The 16936-nt window shown below is 38.8% G+C and overlaps 1 protein-coding gene across 1 annotated transcript in view; it reads right to left on the bottom strand.

The window, feature by feature from the left end:
• The window catches only part of gch2 (GTP cyclohydrolase 2), a 47413-nt gene that overhangs the window by 11659 nt on the left and 18818 nt on the right, over window positions 1-16936 (bottom strand). The window contains exons 3-6 of the mRNA XM_063055016.1: window positions 7715-7824; window positions 6388-6443; window positions 1383-1414; window positions 589-673 (exon numbers count right to left, since the gene is read on the bottom strand). Coding sequence (XP_062911086.1) covers window positions 589-673; window positions 1383-1414; window positions 6388-6443; window positions 7715-7824 — 283 coding nt within the window. The remainder of the gene's footprint in view (window positions 1-588; window positions 674-1382; window positions 1415-6387; window positions 6444-7714; window positions 7825-16936) is intronic.

The raw sequence follows: 16936 nt of genomic DNA on the forward strand, positions 1-16936 counted from the left end.
ACCTGGGTTGTTATCCTTGTATGACATGCCCTCTGATCAATCCAATAATACTGTTCCAAAAGTCAAAGAACTGTTTTAATAAGAGTGTCAATATTTGCAAAGCTTTTGGTTTGTTTATCTTGCTCTGAGATAGGATTAAAGGCAACAACAAGTTACGTTGCTGAGCAACATCTTCACAAAGATTTTTCAAATCTTCCAAATAAGCCTGCACTTGCAAGACATTTTGCTCTTCTTGTACCAGGAAGCTTCTAATTAATGGTATTAAATCATTAATCTTCTTAATTTTATTATAATACTTCTGAACATTATCAATTCTAGTCACTGAAACTTTCCCAGTAAGCTTTCTCAGTTCCTCCAGCAATTTGACCTTCAACATTGTGTATTACCATAATAAACGTGCAGCACAGATTGCAATGCAAATAGAAAACAGATGCATGGCTCTACAAAATGCATTCAACACTTCTAAGCTATTTGATATAATTTTACAAACATCAAAATAATTTACTTTTTCAGTATACAACTCTGGCACCTCATGAAAGCAGGGTCACCATACAACGATATATGTGCCTTAATTAAGGGTGTGCTTACGTGGCTTCTATCACAACAGCTACTCCAGCTGGTTTCAAAGCCTCGGTGATGGCTACAGCAATTTGCTTGGTCAACCGTTCTTGAACTGCAATGAACAAATGTAGGAAAAGTTGTCAGTGCTCACCTCCAAGTAACGATTTTTTTTATCATTAATAAACAGATTAATACATGTTGAATAGCTAAAGAATGAGTTAACTCATTTAGAACTACTAATGCAAGGGAAGATTTGAGCTGGATGTTGAAAACACATCAAAATTAATCTAAAAGTCTGTCATAAAGGCATTTATACATTTAAATCATAGGTATGAGCAGAGATCAAAAGGAAAATTTTCTTTGGTTCACTATGCATAAGTATGTCATAATCATAGCAAACTTGTAAATATTGTATTTAAGGAAAGATTTGATGTATACTATTTGGCAGAAGGGAATAGAAAGACAGAGAATGCATGTGAAAATTTGTTAAATTAGATTTGTTAGGATATTCAAGCTAAATTCTTGAATTGTCAACACATCTGTTCCTAATTGGCTAGTATAGCTGGCATTACCAAATGAATATGTGAAACCATCAGGAAGGGATGTGTACTAGATAAATGATTGTTGACCCATGCCAAGAATTTAAAAGGTTCCCCTCTCCCCAACCCAAATGTTGCAAATTGGGTATGACTCCTGGCAATTTAAGCTGAACTTATTATATTGATATGTTATGTCATGGATTTGAGAAGGAATTAAAGGCAATAATTTATGATAATTAGAAAAAGCACATTGAGGAAACAAAGAAAGTGAACTGATGGTACCTTGAAGTCTTCTACTGTAGATTTCAACAATTCTGTTAAGAAAAAAACAAGTATCCTCTTGTTACATTCTGGCATTGTGGATTATTAGTATTAATAATACTAAGTGCAAATGTAAAATAACCAAACCTCGGAGGCCATATTTCAGAGGGTTCACTGATAAAAACTGTATAGTTGTAAAAATTAAAATAAATGTTTATTTTAAAATTTGCAATATTAAAACAGGTTTTTCATCTTCAATCTCTCTCTAATGCAATCAGAGGTTCTCATCTGCTTCAATAAGACATCAGTCCTACCAGTTGTCAAGAAGAGCATGGTCAGCTCTCTCAATGAACATCAACCAGTTGCACTCACATCTACTATGATGAAATGATTTGAGAGGCTGGTCATAGCCAGAATTAACTCCCGCCTAAACAAGGACCTGAACCTGCTGAAATTTGCCTACTGTCACAATAGATCTACAGCAGATGCAATCTCATCCTTTAGCCACCTGGAAAACAGTAATATCTACGTCAGGCTGCAGTTTCAGCTCAGTGTTCAACACAATCATCCTCTTGGTACTAATCAACATGATTGCATCAATATGTTGGGCCCAGGATATGAGAGGCATGGATGGGTAGATGGTCAGACTGGAAATAGACAGGATGGAAATGTCAAATGTTAGATGACATAGCTTTAAGCTCAGGGGAAAATTTAAAGAATATTTGAGTCAAGTTTCTAAAAGACACAATGGTAAGTTCCTGGAATACACTGCCAGGGGAAGCTGTTGAAGTAATTGTGACAACTGTATTTGAGAGGCATCTAAAGGGGCACATGAACAGGCAGGGAATGGAGGGATTGAGACCATGTGCAGGCAGATGGGATTAATCAATTGGTATTGTGGTTGGCATAGATATCACAGGTTGAAGAGCATGTTTGTGTTGTACTTGCCCATGTTCTATTATAACAACATTTACAGTATAATGTATCAAGAATCATTTTTAAAGGGAGTGATGAGTGCATGGAATGTGCTGCCAGTGCCAGTGGTAGAGGCAGATATGTTAGGGGCATTTAAGAAACTCCTAGATAGGCTCATGGATGATAGAGCTAAATCAAAGGGAAGCATTAGCTTGATGTTAGAGTAGATTTAAAGGTCAGCACCACATCAACGGCTGAAAGGCCTGTACTATGCAATGTTCAATGTTCATCAATGACCTAATTTAAGAATTCCATGCAGACACTTATTTTTGACAATTTGTTTATATGCTTCCTCAAAATGTTGCAAGCCAAAAATCAATTCAAATAGTCCTGCAGCACTGAGAAACCACATCAGTTTGTCCACCTGAACCTGAGAATGCATACACAGGTTTCCTGTGCAAATCTAGAATATGTTCTAGCTGAAAATTGGTGGAGCTTACAATTGACTCGAAAGGTGAAAAAGGAAAATTCAAATAGAATTGAATCATTCCTCATACTGAAATATTACAAAATTATTAATGAGGAAGCATTAGTAATTGATTGTGAGAATATTTGACACCTTGGATATATTTAGAATTGCTGCCTAATGATCAGTAAGACTGAATTGCAAGGCTCAGAAGGTCCTGTAGATTTGATAGCTTTTAGTTAAATGTTTTTGTGCAGAGAAACAATGAATATAAAATTCAGCTCTCTTCAGGCACAGAGACATTCCAAGTTGGCTTGAGGTTAGCCACTGGCATCTGGCTGCATATATTTGTACAGTAACAGTGCAATATCTTGTGCTCCAGAAAAATGAGCAAATCATTTCTATTCAGGTCACTTCCAAATTTGCCAGATGATTTGCCATCTGCTATCAATTTCACCTGGATAATTAAAAAGAGCAAGCTTTCATATGCTACATAACCTTTTGGATTTGAGTTCTAAATTGCTATGAACTCCCAATGAGAGACTCAAGAGAGAATATCAGAAACAAGTCTTTTTATTGAATGCACACTTATATTCAATTCAGCCCTAAATTACCTCATTTTTCTCTTACCTCAATGTTATTTGCTAATTGATAAGACACCTAAAGGCACTCTCACTAAATTTCATTTACTAATCATTTCAGGTTAACAAGACAACAGGAAATGAAGGTGAAATGCAATGAACAGAATTAACACTGAAACACAACTCTTTCTTCATCACTGCAACATTAAAAATCTTCATCTAAAATGCTAAAGTCGAAACATTTGTGATGATCACTTGTCACCTAAACAGAAAAGCTCCAAGCTCCTATAAATGAAGAAATTTGTTGAATGTGTACGAGATGGCTTTTTAGAGCAGCTTGTGCTTGAGCCTACTCAGGGAAAGGCTATCTTAGATTGGGTGTTGTGTAATAGCCCAGACCTTACTAGGCAGCATAACGTAAAGGAACCCTTAGGAGGCAGTAATCATAATATGATTGAATTTATACTGCAGTTTGAGAGGGAGAAGCACAACTCACATGTATCAGTATCGCAATGGAATAAAGGGAATTACAGTGGCATGAGGGAGGGGCTTGCCCAGGTGGATTGGAGGAGGATACTGGCAGGGATGATGACAGAGCACAGATGGCTGAAGTATCTGGGAATAGTTCACAAGGAGCAGGATAGTTATGTCCCACAGAGGAAGTTGTTCTCAAATGGCAGGAGTAGGCAACAGTGGCTGACAAAGGAAGTTAAGGACTGCATAAAAGCCAAGGAAAGGGCATATAAGGTAGCAAAAGTTAGCGGGAAGTTGAATGACTGGGAAGCTTTAAAATCCAACAAGAGGCAGCAAAAAAAAAAGCTATAAGATGGGAAAAGATGAAATAACAGGGCAGACTAGCCAATAATATCAAACAGGACACCAAAGGTTTTTTTCAGTTATATAAAGAGTAAAAGGGAGGTGAGAGTTGATAATGGACCACTGGAAAATGATGCTGATGAGGCAGTAATAGAGGACAAAGACATATCAGATGAACTTAATAGGTACTTTATAAGACCATAAACATTGGAGTAGAATTAGGCTATTCAGCCCATGAGGTCTGCTCTGCCATTCTATCATGGCTGATCCTGGATCCCACTCAACCCCATACACCTGCCTTCTCGTTATATCCTTGGATGCCCTGACTGATCAAGAAACTATCAACTTCAGCCTTAAATATATTTATGGACTTGGCCTCTGGGGCAGAGCATTCCACAGATTTACTACTCTCTGGTTAAAAAAAATCCTCCTTACCTCTTTTCTAAAGGGTTGGCCCTCAATTTTGAGGCTGTGCCCTCTAATTCTGGATACCCCTACCATAGAAAACATCCTCTCCACATCCATATTATCTAGTCCTTTCAACACTCAGTAGGTTTCAATGAGATCCCCCTGCATTCTGCTAAATTCCAGTGAGTACAGGCCTAAAGCTGCTAAACACTCCTCATATGTTAACTCCATCATTTCCAGAAACATCCTTGTGAATCTCCTCCAGACTCTCTCCAATGACAACACATCCTTTGAGATATGGGACCCAAAACTGCTGACAATACTCCAAGTGTGGCCTAACTGGTATCTTACAAAGGCTCAGCATTATGTCCTTGCTTTTATACTCTATTTCCCTTGACATAAATGTCAGCATTGCATCTGCCTTCCTTACCACAGATTCAACCTGTAAATTAACCTTCTGGGAGTCATGCACAAGGACTCCCAACTCCCTCTGCACCTCTGATGGTTGAACCTTCTCCCCATTTAGATAATAGTCTGCACTATTGTTCCTTTTACCAAAATGCATTATCATACATTTCCCAACACTGTATGCCATTTGTTTCTTTTTTTGCCTATTCTTCCAATTGGTCTAAGTCCTGCTGAAATCACATTGCTTCCTCAGCACTACCTACCCCTCTACCAATCTTCGTATCATCTGCAAACTTTGCCACGAAGCCATCAACTCCTTATCTAAGACACCGGCAAACAATGTGATAAGTAGTGGTCTCAATACTGACCCCTGAGGAATACCACTAGTCACTGGCAGACAACCAGAAAAGGCAACTTTTATTCCCACTCGATGCCTCCTGCCTGTCAGCCATTCCATTATCTATGCCAGTATCTTTCCTGTAACGCCATAAGATTTTACCTTAGAAGGACTAGATAGGGTGGATGTGGAGAGGATGTTTCCTCTGGTGGGGGTATCCAGAACTGCAGGGCACAGCCTCAAAATTCAGAACAGTGGCAAGGAGGAATTTTTTGAATGGCCCAATTTTGCTCCTGTCTTATGGTCTAAACCAAACTACTGTCAGGGATTGGGCATGTGCAAAGAGTGGAAGTAGCTGATCCTCTTAACTTAACCTAATTTCATCCTTTATGTCAGTTAGTTTGCTGCAGAAATGGCAGGGGAAAATGACCAATTACTTTACTTTGTTCCAACACAGTTCTTGGTTCAGAGAGTAATGTCTAATCATATAGGTTGTTTCCATAATCTTACTACATAATATGGATCGCTCTTCCCCATGAGCCAAATCCCATTTAACCTCATTTAACAAGACTCAGCATTTTTCTAATATTGATGCAAATCCAGACAATGGAGAACAAGAAAAACTAAACCAGAAAGTCACCTGACCGCTTACGAATGCTTCACCCTTGGAGAGCAAAATGGCAGATTTTAAAAACTTAGCACCACTTTCCTTCATTAATCAGTTGTCCTTCAATTTTTTTTTAATATTCAAAAAGCTATCAATTGTTGAAGTGCCAAATTCATAGCAGATTGGAGCAAGTCAAAAGAAAAAGAAACAAAGCAATAAAGTACAGGGTTTATCTTTACATTGCCAGAGGAATCACCTCAAACACTAGTGAATGTAGAGGCCTCTGTAATGATATAAGGTCTCAAGTTTCAATCACTGTGCATTTGCCTTGTACTGCATTTGTAATTTGGTGTTCTGTCATAAACATTATTTCAAACCTCCTGTTAGATTTTACATAATTTTCTTATGCAAAAAGGATAGTTGTGAATAAACTAATGTAATCAAAAGCTTAAACCTAATGTGAAAAATTTGATTTACAGTTTACTTACCTTGCTAGTTTGCTTAGTCCAACCACCTTTTTATTTGGTAGGTAACCTATGTGTACCTGCAAGTGAGAAATAAATAAGAATAGGAAAAAGAGCCGCACATTGCTTTGCCCTCAATTAATTTAAAATGGTATTATATTCATGCTGTAGCAAGGCTGATAAAAGCTTTTCCATTGGCTAAAAGAGTGATACAAAATGACAAAAATGCATGAAAAGGCAAAATATTACTGTGACTAGTAATTGGTGAGGATACAGACAATGGCATCAAAGACTACGGGGAGAAGGCCAGGGAGTGGGGGTGAGGAGGAGAAAAATGGATCAGCCATGATTGAATGGCGGAACAGACTTGGTGGGCCAAATGGCCTAATTCTACTCCTATGTTTTATGGTCTTATTACACAAGCACATAAAAATGCAAAATACTGCTGATGCTCAAACACTAATTAAAATAGATAATTCTGGAAGTACTTAGAACAGGAAGGATATGTAACAATTGGAAGTGAGCAGCATTCCAATTCAATAATTCTTGATTCAACCAGTTAAATAATAGATCCATGGCATGTTATATTTGATTCTTGTTTACATAGAAGTATTTCAGATCACCCACTGTATAGACAATTGTGATGTTGGAGAGAATAAACATATTCACAAGTTATTGAGGTTTGATGGCTCAAGGTATTTTTTCATGACTGGGTTGTTCTTTAGAGACGTTTATTAAACTCTGATTTTATTTAAAGTTTTATGCTTCAGAGGTATTTAACCATCAGTTTGTTTTCTTCATATTGTACAGGAATTCAAGCAATTTTTGGGGTAAGAATATAATTCTACTAAGAGAAAATAAGCACAGAGCTGAAATCAGAATAGTTTTGTTTCATTTCATCACCATACTTTGGGACAGAGTTCTGGTCCATGGTATGGTTTCACAGAGTATAGATACACAAGGATACATTCTACCCCATAAAGATAGGAAGCTTTTCCATGAAAGCCGAAGATTAAAGGATTCAAAATTGCCAAAAGTTTGATAAAAGTTAAGATTATTTTCACTAGTTGACCAGAAAGTTACCTTACAAATAAAAAAAATCAATTCAGTAAAATAACTGATTTTCGTTAAGCAAAATTCTTGGGATATTAAATGAATTCCCGAGCAGAAACAGCAGTGTAAAGAGAATGCATATCAACTATATTGATATATTTATTAATATTTGCAAAAGGTTGCAAAATGAAGGAACTGTGAATAATTCCAAAAGCTAATGATGCCTTTGCTTTGTGCTTTTAACAGTATATTGAGGACCATATTCACTGATTGTAGATTTTTTAAACTGTATACTGACCTTGCCAAAAAATGGAACTAAATGATGTTCACAAAGTGAAAACATTTCGATACCCTTCACAATAACTACTTCATCGTGGTCCTCATCAAAGACAGCATCATTCAATATGTCTGAAAAAGATGACAGAATATGTACTGGAAAGATGTTGAAACTAAATGATGATAACATTTCTGAAAAAGAACCTTATCCTTTCAGCTACAAATTATCATGCTGGTGACATGTTATACTGAATAAGAAAAATTACAAATTCAAACTTAGTTGTAAAACAAACTCCAGGTTTAACTACCATCATTGCAAATCTCAATTATTCTTTAGGTTACACACATCAAAGTTGCTGGTGAACACAGCAGGCCAGGCAGCATCTGTAGGAAGAGGCGCAGTCGACGTTTCAGGCCTGAAACGTCGACTGCGCCTCTTCCTACAGATGCTGCCTGGCCTGCTGCGTTCACCAGCAACTTTGATGTGTGTTGCTTGAATTTCCAGCATCTGCAGAATTCCTGTTGTTATTCTTTAGGTTCTTTCTTTTACCAGGGTGGACAGTTGAGGAAGTTTGGTGTGGGCTCCCAAATCCAAAGAACTTTCTACAGGGGCACAATTGAGAGCATCCTGTCTGGCTGCATCACTACCTGGTAATGGGAACTGTACCTCCCTTAATTACAGGACTCTGCAGAGAGTGATGCAGACAGCCCAGTGCATCTGTAGATGTGAACTTCCCATGATTCAGGCATTTACAAGTACAGGTGTGTAAAAAAGACCCAAAGGATCATTGGGGACCTGAGTCACCCCAACCACAAACTGTTCCAGTTGCTACCATCCAGGAAACAGTACCGCAGCATAAAAGCCAGGACCAACAGGCTCTGGGACAGCTTCTTCCACCAGGCCATCAGACTGATTAACTCACGCTGATTTGTGTGTACTCTATATTACAATGACTGTTCTATCTATTAAAAATTGCTATGATTGTACATTGCACATTTAGATGGAAACGCAACGTAATGCTTTTTATTTCTCGTGTCTGTGAAGGATGTAAGAAATACAGTCAATTCAATTCAACCAAAGAGCCATCTGATTCTTCCTTGATTTGACATTTAAATTGCCTTCATTCAATACCACCATTTTCCTCTGCTGACTGAACGGGTTCTCAGATTAAAAATAGAAACTGCAGATACTGTAAATCTGAAATAAAAATAGGAAAAGGTACAGACACTCAGCAGGCGAGGCACCATCTACTGAAGAAAAATAAATGCACATATCAAAGCAATATTCTGTTTTAGTTTTTCTTCAAAAAGAGCCATTTTTTCTTTGATTCCTCCAAATTTATATTACTGGCTGTGGTAATGTTTGTTGATCTTAGGTATATTCACAGTCACATCCACATGACAACGACTCTTCCAATGTATCTAATTAAGTCTTCCTTTTCAGCTCAGTCAAGGATCCTTCTCCACTGTATCGCTTGCCGATGTCTATTTCACCTCCTGTACAACTGCTCCCATCCTTTCTCTTCTGAGAACCATCAGGATAGGGTTCACTTCATCTTTGCCTGCTTCCAACGGTGAAACATCTAATACCAGAGGGCACGCATTTAAGTTAGAGCAGGTAATTTTAAAGGAGACAATGAAGATGCAAGTTATATATATTACGGACACAGAGTGTGGTGGGTGGCTGGAAATTTCTGCCCGGGGTGGATGGTAGAGGTAGATATATTAGGAACTTTTAAGAGACATTTATAGTGAATTGGCATGTGAATATAAGGAAAATAGAAAGATATGGTCATTGTGTAGGCATAAGTGACTAGTTTAGTTGGCCATTTGATTACTAATTTATTTGGTTTGAAGGAATATCAAGGATAGACAAAGGAGAATCGGTTGATATTGTGTACTTGGAGTTTCAGATGGCCTTTGACAAGGTGCTGCACATAAGGCTGCTTAACAAGCAGGAATTACAGGAAATCTGTATTGAATCCAAAGTAGGAAAAGTGCTGACCCAATTAATTAGTTGATCTTCCTTGAGTGGTATTACAGGAAAACATGCTAGCATGGATAAAGCAGTGGCTGATCGGCAGGATGCAAAGAATGGGAATAAAGGGAGCCTTTTCTGGCTGGCTGCCAGTGACTAGTGGCATTCCACAGGGTCTGTGTTGGGACTAATTCTTCCTACATTTTATGTCAATGATGTCGATGATGGAATTGATGGCTTTGTTGCAAAGTTTGCAGACAATATGAAGATAGGTGGAGGAGCAGGTAGTTTTGAGAAATAGAGAGGCTACAGAAGTACCCAGACAGATTCGGAGAATAGGCAAAGAAATGGCAGATGGAATACAGCACTGGGAATTGCATCGTCATGCACTTTGGTAGAAGAAATGAAAGGGTTGATTATTTTCTAAATAAAAAAATAATAAAATCTGAGGTGCTTTCGGACTTGGGAGACCTTATGCAGGATTCCCTAAAGCTTAATTTTAAGGCTGAGTCTGTGGCAGACATCCCACCCTGCAAAAACTCATTTCAGGGAGGTAGTAACATCAATTTGCAGGAGACTCCCGGAACTTCCAGGAGAGGTGGGATGTCTGCAATAGAGTAGCTCCTTAGCAGCCAGCCAGCTAGTTTAAGCTATGCTAACGAATGAATGACACCTGTTAAACTCACCTCAACATGTCTTTTACAGTCTTAACCCACCATGGGTAATAGAAAAGTCACTGTTGCAAACAGTGCAGCGAGCAACACTGTCATTATTTTTGACCTCCATTAGGCAGGGGTACACTTTAGGGTAGTCTGGGGTGACATACGTTTTATATTTTCTTTTTTTGGAACACTCTGCCATGGCACACTCTCTCTCTCTCTCGCATGCTCACTCTCTCACGCTCTCTCTCTCGTTGTCTCTCATGCTCTCTTTTGCTCTCTCTCTCGCTCTTGCTCTCAAAAAATTGATTTCCGGGATATTGTATACAATTTGCAGGCAGCAGGGAGCCACTATTAATATGCGGGAGACTCCTGGAATTTCCGGGAGAGGTGGGATATCTGGTTTGTGGTTAGAAAGGCAAATGCAAAGTTAGCATTCATTTCAAGAGGACTAGAATACAAAAGCGAGGATGTAAGGTTGAGACTTTATAAAGCACTAGTGAGGACTCATGGAGTACTGTGAGCAGATTTGGGCCTCATCTTAGAAAGAATGTGCTGAAAATGGATAGGGTTCAAAGGAGTTTCACGAAAATGATTGCAGGATTGAATGGCTTGTCATATGAAGAGTGTTTGATGGCTCTGGGCCTGTATTCACTAGAATTCAGAAGAATGAGGGGTGACCTCACTGAAACCTATTGAATGGTGAAAGGCCTTGATAGAGTGGAGGTTTCCTATGGTGGGAGAGTCTAAGACCAGATGTCACAGCCTCAGAATAGAGGGGAGTTCTTTTAGAATGGAGGTGAGGAGGAATTTCTTTCGTCAGAGAATGTAAATCTGTGGAATTCTTTGCCACAGGCAACTGTGAAGGCCAAGTCTTTGTGTATATTTAAGGCAGTGTTTTATAGCTTCTTGATTGGTCAGGACAAAGGGATAACAGGGAGATTGAGGCTAAGAGGAAAATTGGATCAGCCATGGTGAAATGGCAGAGCAGACTCGATGGGCCAAATGGCCTTATTCTCCTCCTATAGCTTGTGGTCTTATGGCTTGGCACAACATTGTGGGCTGAAGGTCTGATTCTTTGCAGTCCAAAACAGTGACTTAGTAGCAAAGGGTTCAGTTTTGAGATCTCTGCAGTGCTGGAGACCACATTAGGAGTTTGATGATTGCTTTGAGGTGCACCTATTTTCTTTGAAATTTATGAACCTAATGCCAGTCACTTATCACATTAATCTCTTACCCTCTGCAATCTCAGATTCTACATTCCTCTGATGAACACTCAAGGAAGATCAACTAATTAATTGAGTCAGCATTTTTCCTACTTCTGGATTCAGTACAGGTTTCAAAAGTTTTACCTTTTCTCCAAAAACTTCCTGTAATGATTCTGGTATTTTTTATGTCATGGTCTTAGATCTGTCTTATTACCATCCTCATTTGACATGCACCACCTGTTGAATCAATTCATTTCTCACCATTCTTAACGCCTTGTGTTCTTCGCTCCCCTCTACTTGATTCAAATCTTTATAGTGTTAACTATTCCTCACTTTTCACATCTGCTCCCTAACTAGAGTTTTTTTTCCAGTATTTCTTGTTTTTATTTCAAATATCAGCTTGCATGAGATACAACCTTTATTAAACATTCCTCAGTACACTTAATACAAGCTAGTTTCAACGAGTCATTTTCAACGCACGATCAGATCTCATTAAAAAAAAACTTGAACTAATAAACTCCAAGTACAGACATTGCACAGTCTTGGCACTAAACCAAACACTCAGATGATAATGAAATATTGTAGTACAAACCATGAGTAAAATAATGATAGGGTATCTATATTTAAACAAAATTACACAACAACCAAATTTGTTGGCATCTTGCATACTCCTTGAAAATATTGATACTTGTTTACATGTTATTATCATGTTAGCAAGCAGACACATAAAACGTTAGTTGGAATTGAACTTCTAGTCTTAATCTTCATTAACAGTTTTGATCAATGTGTTTGCAAAATTTTTGATGAATTCTTATAAGTCTTTGTACCAGTAATTTCCAGATGCTTGCTGGCAGTTTTGGTAAGGAGCATAACTGGAATAAAAAGCTTTAAGAAATCAGTTTCCTATTTCTCAAATAATGTTTAAAGGGATCTTGATGAAGATTCTTCTGAAAAATCTGAATGCAGCATTAAAAGAGGGGAAGATGCTGCTCCTGTATTTAGCTCCTTTACAGCAAATAGATCATTTTAAAGTTACAATTGTTGCAATGTTGGAATATCCAATTTGAGCTCAAGATCCCACAAACCGCAATGAGGTAATGATCTAATAATTTGCTTTGACTGAAAATAATCGAAAGATAATTATCAGCTAGGACACTGGCAGTATAAGAAAATGCCGATAACACTCAGGTCAGGCACAACTCTGGAAAGAACACAAGATTTAAATGCTGTCATGGGATCTATTATGCACATCTAAGAAAATAAAATGGAATTTGTTCATTGCCTCATCCAAAAGGAATAGCATTTCCAAAAACTGTGCAACACACATCAAAGTTGCTGGTGAACGCAGCAGTCCAAGCAGCATCTATAGGAAGAGGCGCAGTCGACATTTCAGGCCGAGACCCTTCGTCAGGAAAAAACTGTGCACCTCTTTCTAAATGCAATGGATATTAGCCATAATTTTTGTACTGCGGTCTCCGAAGTAGGAATTGAACAGCAGACTTGAACAGAGATCTCTCAGCTATAAGCATCACTAACCTAGCTTGTTCTGTACAAGTTCTAACAATACAGATGGATTGAAAAACAAGTAAAGAACTTGTATAATTACCGAGGTTAAATAACTTCTCTTTTCAAACTTAGTCTGAAAAGAAAAGTTAAATCACAGGTGGTTTTAAAACTTAATGGTACCAGCAAAGACTATAACACTATAGATGGTCATCACAATATTCCATGTAATATTAACCAAAACTTTGTGGTTGATCTCTTTTTTTAAACAAACTGTCATAGTATCAAAAAAAACTGTTATAGTATCAGAGCAAAAAAAATGTTTGACACTTTTTCCAGTACGAATGGCAGCCAGATTCTGAGCTCATATCACTTCATATATACATCTAGTAGCAATACCTGCACATCTGTACCTGCACTGTGAAACACAAGCTACTTGCAAGTTACCATCCACTTTGCTCCAATCCTCCATAAGCTCCATTGTACTGCTGGCTCAAGACAGATTCTACACTCAAACCTCCATCAATAAATTAGGGGCATATCCATTCAAATAGATTTTTTTTATTGTTATATTAAATTTCTTAATTGCAATCCATTTCAGAAGATGAAAACTTATAAGTATACAGGCTCAGCTCTTCCAATTTTAATAATCAGTATTTTTGAATAACCTTTTCAAACCTCATCCATCCTTACAAAAATCCAACTGCTTATCAAAAAAAGCTGTGTGTTATGGCACTAATGTCTCATACACTTAAACAGACACTTGTTGTCTTAGGTTTAACAACAGCATTACCTAGTGCAACAACTGATGTAGAAAGACCAAGCATCCCTTATATTACTACTATAGTTGCCGCATTAGAAATCTGTTCCAGATTGTTGTCAGAAAATTGTGCTGTTATGTGTTAAATTTTGTAAAAATATTAGATGAAAGTCTGAACAATTCCAACTGGCACTTTAACTCTTTGTGAGCTCACAGTGTCTGTACAAGTTAAACATTGTAGATTTGTTAAATGTTTGTTAATAGTGGCTAGATTGTTTCTTGGCCTCAAGGCACCAATAGCATGAGAATAAAAGACCAAAGAGTTTATCTATCTGTGTGTGTCTGGCTAAGTTTGTGGATTGAACTCCTATTTTTGAGGCACCTTTTGCTCAGTTCTTGGGACTTTGTCTAGACAGTGGAATCGTGATCATTGCTACCTAGGACGGACCCAGGGTGATTTCATGAGTTGGAATTCAGAGTTCATCTGCTAATCAAGTCACCTGATGACAGCACCAACAAGTGGAGACTACAAATCATGACCCCTGAAATCTTTGCAGCTTACTACATAGTATTTTGTGTCATTTATTTGTATTTTCTATTTAATGATAATAAATTAGACTCAAGTTACTTTGTTGTGCTTGTACACTTATTATCACATCTCCTGGATGCTTGAATTGGCTTGGGTCTTTTGGGTCTGATATATCAGCTCAGTACAACAATGAACTGAAGAAATGAGTCTGTATTTAGTTTATCACGAAACAGTGATATGTCCATTGTAATCGATAATTACTGACAATATTAATAGTTATTCATTTTAAAGGCAGACACCAAGTAGTGGGATTCCATAGCAATACATTGTATACTGAAGAATCCCATTTCTATGAAAAAAAATGAGACAAATAGAAATTCAGGACATCTCATATGGATTTTGAAGCCTGCAATTTTCATTACAGGCTCCTCTAAGTGTCTAACACATCCTGTTGCAACTTCTGAGGCTCTTATTCATGTTGGGGTGATTTTACTACCTATAGCCCAGCAGTAGAAGGTGGCTTCCAATGCACCTGGAAGATGTGCTTCTACACAGTTGAAGTGGTGCCTCTAAGGATATTCTAGGCAGGCTGGAGTGGCAATAGAACATAGAACATAGAATAGAACAGCACAGTACAGGCCCTTCGGCCCACAATGTTGTGCCAACCCTCAAACCCTGCCTCCCATATAAGCCCCCACCTTAATTTCCTCCATATACCTGTCTAGTGGTCTCTTAAACTTCACTAGTGTATCTGCCTCCACCACTGACTCAGGCAGTGCATTCCACGCACCAACCACTCTCTGAGTTAAAAACCTTCCTCTAATATCCCCCTTGAACTTCCCACCCCTTACCTTAAAGCCATGTCCTCTTGTATTGAGCAGTGGTGCCCTGGGGAAGAGGCGCTGGCTATCCACTCTATCTATTCCTCTTATTATCTTGTACACCTCTATCATGTCTCCTCTCATCCTCCTTCTCTCCAAAGAGTAAAGCCCTAGCTCCCTTAATCTCTGATCATAATGCATACTTTCTAAACCAGGCAGCATCCTGGTAAATCTCCTCTGTACCCTTTCCAATGCTTCCACATCCTTCCTATAGTGAGGTGACCAGAACTGGACACAGTACTCCAAGTGTGGCCTAACAAGAGTTTTATAGAGCTGCATCATTACATCGCAACTCTTAAACTCTATCCCTCGACTTATGAAAGCTAACACCCCATAAGCTTTCTTAACTACCCTACCCACCTGTGAGGCAACTTTCAGGGATCTGTGGACATGTACCCCGAGATCCCTCTGCTCCTCCACACTACCAAGTATCCTGCCATTTACTTTGTACTCTGCCTTGGAGTTTGTCCTTCCAAAGTGTACCACCTCACACTTCTCTGGGTTGAACTCCATCTGCCACTTCTCAGCCCACTTCTGCATCCTATCAATGTGTCCCTGCAATCTTTGACAATCCTCTACACTATCTACAACACCACCAACCTTTGTGTCATCTGCAAACTTGCCAACCCACCCTTCTACCCCCACATCCAGGTCGTTAATAAAAATCACAAAAAGTAGAGGTCCCAGAACAGATCCTTGTGAGACACCACTAGTCACAATCCTCCAATCTGAATGTACTCCCTCCACCACCACCCTCTGCCTTCTGCAGGCAAGCCAATTCTGAATCCACCTGGCCAAACTTCCCTGGATCCCATGCCTTCTAACTTTCTGAGTAAGCCTACCGTGTGGAACCTTGTCAAATGCCTTACTAAAATCCATATAGATCACATCCACTGCACTACTCTCATCTATATGCCTGGTCACCTCCTCAAAGAACTCTATCAGGCTTGTTAGACACGATCCGCCCTTCACAAAGCCATGCTGACTGTCCCTGATCAGACCATGATTTCTAAATGTCTATAGATCCTATCTCTAAGAACCTTTTCCAACAGCTTTCCCTCCACAGACGTAAGGCTCACGGGTCTATAATTACCCAGACTATCCCTACTACATTTTTGAACAAGGGGACAACATTCGCCTCCCTCCAATCCTCCGGTACCATTCCCGTGGACAACGAGGACATAAAGATCCTAGCCAGAGGCTCAGCAATCTCTTCTCTCGCCTCGTGGAGCAGCCTGGGGAATATTCCGTCAGGTCCCGGGGACTCATCTGTCTTAATGTATTTTAACAACTCCAACACCTCCTCTCCCTTAATATCAACATGCTCCAGAACATCAGCCTCACTCAATAGGCTCAAGTGTTTACCCCTTAATTACTGAATTCATGACCAGCCACCTGAACGGCCTCAATTTTACACTGTGCATACATTTCAAACATCACCCCTCATTCACTCTCCAATATACTATCATAGCCAATAATGTCAAAAAAAAACTTTGCCAGGGCCTCAACAATGCTCCTCAATGCCACATTAAATCATCCAAGTTTATTTGCACCATTTCATTTGAGATTCAACAGTGCAGCTTCAACCGTACAAATATTTCAAAAGTTGGATGAAGTTAAGGATGTCCTCAGATAAACACGTGGCTTTTCGAACCCTCAGCCAAATTACCAAACCCTATGGCCTTCTCAACACTCGAGCATTGATTACCCAGTCGATGACAATGGC

This window comes from Mobula hypostoma, chromosome 8 (genome assembly GCF_963921235.1).
Source record: "Mobula hypostoma chromosome 8, sMobHyp1.1, whole genome shotgun sequence".
In the NCBI taxonomy this organism is placed as follows: domain Eukaryota; kingdom Metazoa; phylum Chordata; class Chondrichthyes; order Myliobatiformes; family Myliobatidae; genus Mobula; species Mobula hypostoma.